At 45.9% G+C, this 7,511-nt stretch overlaps 1 protein-coding gene across 1 annotated transcript; it reads left to right on the forward strand.

Moving 5' to 3' along the window:
* The first annotated feature begins 4,605 nt into the window (after positions 1-4,605).
* Positions 4,606-4,967, forward strand: LOC102143297 (large ribosomal subunit protein eL39-like). Its single transcript, XM_045370700.3, has one exon. It carries the CDS (start codon positions 4,620-4,622, stop codon positions 4,770-4,772), a length of 153 nt encoding a protein of 50 aa, XP_045226635.1. The 5' UTR covers positions 4,606-4,619; the 3' UTR covers positions 4,773-4,967.
* The last annotated feature ends 2,544 nt before the right edge of the window (positions 4,968-7,511 follow it).

Below are 7,511 nucleotides of genomic sequence, written 5' to 3' on the forward strand. Positions count from 1 at the left end.
CCAAGGAGGGTGAATCACCTGAGGTCAGGAGTTCAAGACCAGCCTGGCCAACATGGTGAAACCCCATCTCTACTAAAAATACAAAAATTAACTGGGCATGGTGGTGCACGCCTATAATCCCAGCTACTCAGGAGGCTGAGATGGGAGAATCCCTGGAACCCAGGACAGGGAGGTTGCAGTGAGCCGAGATTGTGCCATTGTACTCCAGCCCAGGCAACAGAGTGAGACTTCAGCTCAAAAAAAACAGGGGGTGGGGATTCATGCCCTCACTCCTTATATGAGGACTAAGAGGTAACATGAGAAATGTTTCCAACTGTAGTGAAATATCTTCAATAGTGGGCATTAAATGTAAACTTGGAGAAGATATGATTCTGCAGGAGTCACAAACACTGATATGCTAGTATCATTTCTCATAGAGGGGGAGAGAGCAGAGAATACAAAGAAACAGATCACTGGCAGCTGTGCTGTCTATCAGTGACCAAAGAGGACTTCACAGGCCAAGAGTCCAAAATTCAAATGCCTTCAGAGCCCAGGCAAGTTCCATAGATGAATGAAACTGACCAGAGTGAGGCAGTAGGAAATGGTGGCCCCACCCAGCGACAGCATCTTCACTCAGATCTAGGTGATGTTACTATGAGGAAATGGAGCTTCAGTATCTCCAGAGCTTCCATTTTTCAAGAAAAGCCAGAAACCGGCAGGGCGCGGTGGCTCAAGCCTATAATCCCAGCACTTTGGGAGGCTGAGACGGGCGGATCACGAGGTCAGGAGATCGAGACCATCCTGGCTAACGTGGTGAAACCCCGTCTCTACTAAAAAAAAAATACAAAAAACTAGCCGGGCGAGGTGGCGGGCGCCTGTAGTCCCAGCTACTGGGGAGGCTGAGGCAGGAGAATGGCGTGAACCTGGGAGGCGGAGCTTGCAGTGAGCTGAGATCCGGCCACTGCACTCCAGCCTGGGCGACAGAGCGAGACTCCGTCTCAAAAAAAAAAAAAAAAAAAAAAAGGAAAGCCAGAAACCTGGATCATGTGAATCTATCAGTTTTTAGATTTTTGGCAAACAATTCAACTTAAAAAACAAAAGTAAAACACCATTGAACCAAACAAAACACATCTATAGGCTGTCTGTGGTCCACAGGGTATCCTCTCAGCCCGCAGGGAGGGTCAGAGTGGACATGTGTAAAGTTGAGAAGTCTGCCCTTGCTTTCAGGCAGGGCAAACATTTCCCTCAACAGGAGCTTCTTAGCCACTTGGATTCTGGACCACATAGCTGAAAAGATACGGTTCATTCTAACAGCCCACCAAGAAGGATTAGCTGCAAGATGCACCTGAGTAGCTGAATGAAATAACCTGTTTCCTGGGGCCACTTAGTGTCATCTGCTTAAATGTTGAAGATTGACCCACAATTTTCATTTCAATCCTTGCCAGAGCCAAGCTGTACATCCAGTCATTGATTAGCTACCAATGTGATCAGTCCCACTAAACTCCTTTGCTGTGTTTATAGAATATGTAAACTGACACAGTCATTCACCTGCAATTGAAAACTAAAGAGAGAAGAAGGACTGAGATTCCTAGAGCTGGAGTCTTGTCACACCTCTTTGGAGTTCCCCAGCACAGCCTAGCATAGTCCCTGCCTGCAGTAGCCACACCACAAATATTTACTGGTTTCTTGAAGATAAGAGCAAACCCAAGGCAGGTGAATGCCTGACTCATAGAAAAATCTGCTCATTTTCATGGGCCTCTGTGTGTGTGTGTGTGTGTGTGTGTGTGTGTGTGTGTGTGTGTGTGGTTTGCTGTTTGTTTGTTTTGAGACAGAGTCTTGCTCTGTCGCCCAGGCTGGAGTGTAATGGCACGATCTTGGCTCACTGCAACCTCTGCTTCCTGGGTTCAAGGAATTCTCCTGCCTCAGTCTCCCAAGTAGCTGGGATTACAGGAGCACACCACTACACCCAGCTATTTTTTTTTTTTTTGTATTTTTAGTAGAGACAGGGTTTCACCATGTTGGCCAAGTTGGTCTTGAACTCCTGACCTCAAATGATCTGCCCACCTCAGCCTCCCAAAGTGCTGGGATTACAGGTGTGAGCCACCGTGCCTGGCCTGTGTGTTATTTTAAAAATAAGTGTGCTATGACATACTGTAGCAGGAGGAACTTAGGTTAGATATTAAGAACTATTTCCTAACTACACAGATTGTGAAATATTAGAGCAGGCTACAAATGAGGAAGTGGCAGCTCCATCTATGCAGGACTTTTCCACATAGGGTAAATGCTTGGTATCTTGGTCAGATGTTATCACTGTTGAGGCGAGAAGGTGGCATTTATGCAATGTGTGTGCTCCTGTCTGTCTTCACTTTTAGTAAGAGCCACCATTTACAAAGGGTCAACCTGCTCAGTGTCCTACATCCCTTATCTCACCAAGCCCCCACAGAAATCCAGTAAGATAAAGTATTCCCATTTTACAGTTGAAGAAATGGAATAATTTGCTCAAGTTCACCCTGTTAACAAATGGAAGAGCCAGGATTAGGACACACATCTGTTTGGCTTCATGGTGGTTCATGCCTATAATACCAGCACTTTGGAAGGCCAATGTGGGGGGATCACTTGAGGCTAAGAGTTTGAGACCAGCCTGGCCAACATGACAAAACCCCATCTCTACTAAAAATACAAAAATCAGCAGGGCATGGTGACACTTGTCTGTAATCCCAGCTACTCTGGAGGCTGAGGCATGAGAATTGCTTGAACCCAGGAGGTAGAGGTTGCAGTGAGCTGAGATTGTGCCACTGCACTCCAGCCTAGGTGACAGAGCAAGACTCTGTCTCAAAAAACAAAACAAAACAAAAACACACACAGCTGTTTGGCTTCAAAATCCAGTCTCCTTCCATCAGGCCATGCTGCCTAAGGTCCCTGGGAAGAGCACCTGTGATTGCATGTGGGGAAGAGAGACCAAAAGGCAGTTAGGCAAGGGGAGCATTACCTAAAGAAGTTGTCAGAGCATTGTTGAGGCCCAGACAGGAAGCCAGGGTCAGGAAGAGAGATAAGATATCAGTTGGGGAGGAGACAGAGGCACCAAGAGGAAGAAAGGTCAGAACCTGGAAGTCAAGGGACATCCTTCCAGAAGTGAGTTGGGAGTGGCTTGGACCATCCAGGAAGGGAAGATGTGGTACAGGGAGTTCCTTTTAAGCAATATCCAGCTTATGCTGCAGAGCCTGCCAAGCACTGGCCGAGTGCTGCTGACCCGCCCAGCTCAGAGTTTCCTTTGGTGATCCTTGGCCTGCCAACAATATCCTTGGACTGTTCTCATTCCCACTCCCTACCCATCAGCAATTGTCTTTGGTCTACAAGAGCTGAAATCCTGTTTCTAACAAAGACTGTAATTTAATTATGTGCGTATGAACTTCCTCAGATACCTGCAATAATGGAACTTTCCTTCTCTAAGGCATGGCCCTGTCGTTTCTGCCCTGGTAAGGCCCAGGTTCCTAGAATAGCATCATTGCTGCAACATAAGATGAGGCAGGTTGAAAACTAGTGGGTCAGTATGTTATAAGTTAAGCCACATTACCTTTTCAACTTAATGCTTGTGGCTGAAAAGAGTTAATGTCTCCATTGCAAAATCAGCCAAAAAGTAGCTCCAGCCAATTCTGGGACTGGGGCCACATGTAGACTATTTCAATAGGTGATCTGGGTCCTTCATTCCCTCTTTTAAAAGTTTGGTTTTCCAGCCAGGCATGGTGGCTCACGCCTGTAATTCCAGCACTTTGGGAGGCTGAGGTGGGTGGATCACCTGAGGTCAGGAGATCGAGACCAGCCTGACCAACATGGTGAAACCCTGTCTGTACTAAAAATACAAAAATTAGCTGGGTGTGGTGGTGGGCACCTGTAATCCCAGCTACTTGGGAGGCTGAGGCAGGAGAATCACATGAACCCGGGAGATGGAGGTTGCAGTGAGCTAAGATCCTGCCATTGCACTCCAGCCTGAGCGACAGAGTGAGACTCTGTCTCAGAAAAAAAAAAAGAAAGAGAAAAGTTTTTTTTTTGTTTTCCAAACTCCTGTGATCCTTAGGAGCTCCAGACTCTGTGTTCAGACAGGAAATCTAAGGACATGAATACAACACAGACATGAGGGAGAACATCGGGGCTGGGCTCCCAGATGTTTGACTAGAACTGACCACCAATTCCCTTCATTAAACTCAAAACTTCCCGGAAGTTTAAGTTTGGACCAGGAGGGAGCTCCAAATCTGCCCTGCAGGTCAGGGCCTTCGGGAAGTTACTTCATTCAGTCTGCACTTTCCTGAAGCCTACACCCTTTAATGAGGGCAGTCAGAGCAAAATAAACCAGAAATTTAATAAATAAACAGAAAATAAACAAACCAAGACTTTTCTTTCTCTGGGTGGCCTTAGGTTGGCCAGGTGAACAAATCAATGCAAGGACACATCTTCCTGAAATTACTTATCTCATCCCACCCACTATGAAAAAGGTCAGAGCTTATTTAGCTATGATTCCAGGGAAAGGTTCAAGTTCTCAAAAGCCTTTTGAGATTTTGGCCTAGGAATTAACAGAATTCTGGGGGGAGCCCCTCTTTTCCTTTCTCCGCCATCGTGGTGTGTTCTTTCCTCCACTTCTCGCCATGTCTTCTCACAAGACTTTCAGGATTAAGCGATTCCTGGCCAAGAAACAAAAGCAAAATCGCCCCATTCCCCAGTGGATTCGGATGAAAACTGGAAAAATAAGGTACAACTCCAAAAGGAGACATTGGAGAAGAACCAAGCTGGGTCTATAAGGAATTGCACATGAGATGGCACATATATTTGTGCTGTCTGAAGGTCACGATCACATTACCATATCAAACTGAAAATGTCACCACTCTCTGGAGAGTTCGACGTATTTTCCTCTCTGAATCTATTATGAATGCGTTGGTTGGGCTGGGTTCAGTAATAAATATGTGAGGCCTTTCATTTCAAAAAAAAAAAAAAAAGGAATTCTGGGGGGAATGCTTTGGATTTCAGATTAATCAAGTTATTCCACAATCATCTATTGGGTACTTTATATTTTCTGGGTGCTGAGTTGAAATGGTAGAATCCTCTAGAGATTACTAGAACACAGACTGTGCTCTCCAGATGCTCAGGGTGGAATAGGGAAGATAAACCATGAAGTGGATGACTCTGGAGAGAAGGAAAAAAGTGCTAAGTGCCACAGAGAAACATAACCAAATAATAATAATCATTTATGTTTGAACAGGACTTCTTTTTTGTTTTTTTGAGATAGGGTCTCTCTCTGTCACCCAGGCTGGAGTGCAATGGCACGATCATAGCTCACTGCAACCTCGAACTCCTGGGCTCAAGCAATCCTCCCACCTCAGCCTCCTGAGTAGCTAGGACTATAGGCACATGTATATATAACCACACCTGGCTAAATTGTTTTTGTTTTTGTTTGTTTTTTTTCTGGTAGAGACAGGGTCTTAACATGTTGCCCAGGCTGGTCTCGAACTCCTGGCCTCAAGCAATCTCCCTGCCTTGACCTCCCAAAGTGCTGGGATAACTGCACCCAGCCTGTCAGGACTTTTGAAGTCAGTTTCCTCATATTGTCTCATTTGATCCCCAGAATATCTGTGGTGAACCTCTGCAGTTATTCTCATCCAGCATCCTTTCACCATGCTGGAAATGCACCGTAACTTCTCATTGCAGAACCTCCACCCACCCACACTCATCCCATGTGTTGCTGCCAGGGATGTACCCCAGGGTCTGAGGTAGAACAAGTCCCCTGGGCCTTAGGCAATCCAAGCATCAAATTATCCTGGCCATAGTGACCACCTCAGGGATGGGCAGATGACCCAATAAGAGCCCATGATAATTTTGTTGTGACTTGAGAAAGATGTTCTCAAGCTAGTCAGCTGGACTTGAAGCAGAAAGATTGGGTTCTGGGAGTGCTGCCAGCCATCAGGCTACTCTTTGAACCTGGGCATAAAGGTGATAGAGCAAAAGGCAGCTCTGAGAGAAGACAGAGTCAGACTCCTGCTGATAGCATTTGAGCTTTGAGTCCACCCCATGCCTGAAGTCATCTCTACCCCTGAACTTTTCACCTATATAAACCAATCTATACTCTTTTCATGTTAGGTTTTCCTTCACTCAAAATCAAAGTGGTCATAAAAGTGACTTTAATTCTGTGAGGGAAATATTTCCATCTGTTTTAGATAATAATTGAAGTTGAGATAGGTAAAAAGAGGCAGCTAAGGAGTAACAGAGCCAGGTCCTGAGCCCCTAAGTCCTGGTATCAATTCACAGGTTCAGTCCTTTACACTGCAGTGGACTTCTTCAATTGCAGAAATACAGAGGAAGTACACAAAACTTTAAGCTGAGAAGATTAGTCAGGCTTCATAGCAGCACCCATTAAGCTAGACTTTGAAAGATCAGTTGGATTTGGCCTGCAATAGTGCCAAAAGTGTATGGTTAGTTAATCAGGAGGCTGAGGCAGGAGGATTGTGTGAGCCCAGGAGTTTGAGGCTGCAGTAAGTTAGGATCATGCCACTGCACTCCCGACTGGGCAACAGAACAAGACCCAGTCACCTGGGGAAAAAAAAAGTACCTGGGTAAAGAGCTTATCATACGCAAGGACATGGGGCCAGGCGTGGTGGCTCACGCCTGTAATCCCAGCACTTTGGGAGGCCGAGGCGGGCAGATCACGAGGTCAGGAGATCGAGACCATCCTGGAAAATGTGGTGAAACCCCGTCTCTACTAAAAAACTACAAAAAATTAGCCGGGCGTGGTGGCACGTGCCTATAGTCCCAGCTACTTGGGAGGCTGAGGCAGAAGAATCGCTTGAACCTGGAAGGCAGAGATTGCAGTGAGCCGAGAGCACACCACTGCACTCTAGCCTGGGCAAAAGAGTGAGACTCCGTCTCAAAACAAACAAACAAACAAAAAAGAGCGCATTACATGCAAGGACATGGATATGAGAAAGCTCAGAGGTACACTGAGGAAAATAACAAACACCTTTGGTTTCTCTAAAGCATTGGGTGGATAAGAGAGGAGAGTAGGAAAGTGAGTTAGAAACATACTTGGGGCAGAAAGTTTGGAGGATTGAACTTTATCCTGAAGGCCAGAAATTCTCAGACCCCACTGTATTACAGATTGGCTGCAAGTGACTGACACTCAATTTTGGCTAGCTTTGTTGCCCTATATCTTGGGGATGAGGCTATTGACCCAGGAAAGAGAACTCAAAAGAACTCAGTCAGGAAAAAAAGTCAAATTCTTGGTTCTGAGTTCCAAAATAGTGTCTTTTTTTCTTTTTCTTTTCTTTTTTTTTTTTTTTTTTTTTTTGAGACGGAGTCTTGCTGTGTCACCTAGGCTGGAGTGCAATGGCCAGATCTCGGCTCACTAAAAGCTCCGCCTCCCGGGTTCACGCCATTCTCCTGCCTCAGCCTCCCAAGTAGCTGGGACTACAGGCACCCGCCACCTCGCCCGGCTAGTTTTTTTTTTTTGTATTTTTTAGTAGAGACGGGGTTTCACCGTGTGAGCCAGG

Source organism: Macaca fascicularis, chromosome 14 (assembly GCF_037993035.2).
Source record: "Macaca fascicularis isolate 582-1 chromosome 14, T2T-MFA8v1.1".
In the NCBI taxonomy this organism is placed as follows: domain Eukaryota; kingdom Metazoa; phylum Chordata; class Mammalia; order Primates; family Cercopithecidae; genus Macaca; species Macaca fascicularis.

Coding starts and splice junctions, on each gene's coding strand:
- LOC102143297 (XM_045370700.3), top strand. CDS start 4,620: ATGTCTTCTCACAAGACTTTCAGGATTAAGCGATTCCTGGCCAAGAAA.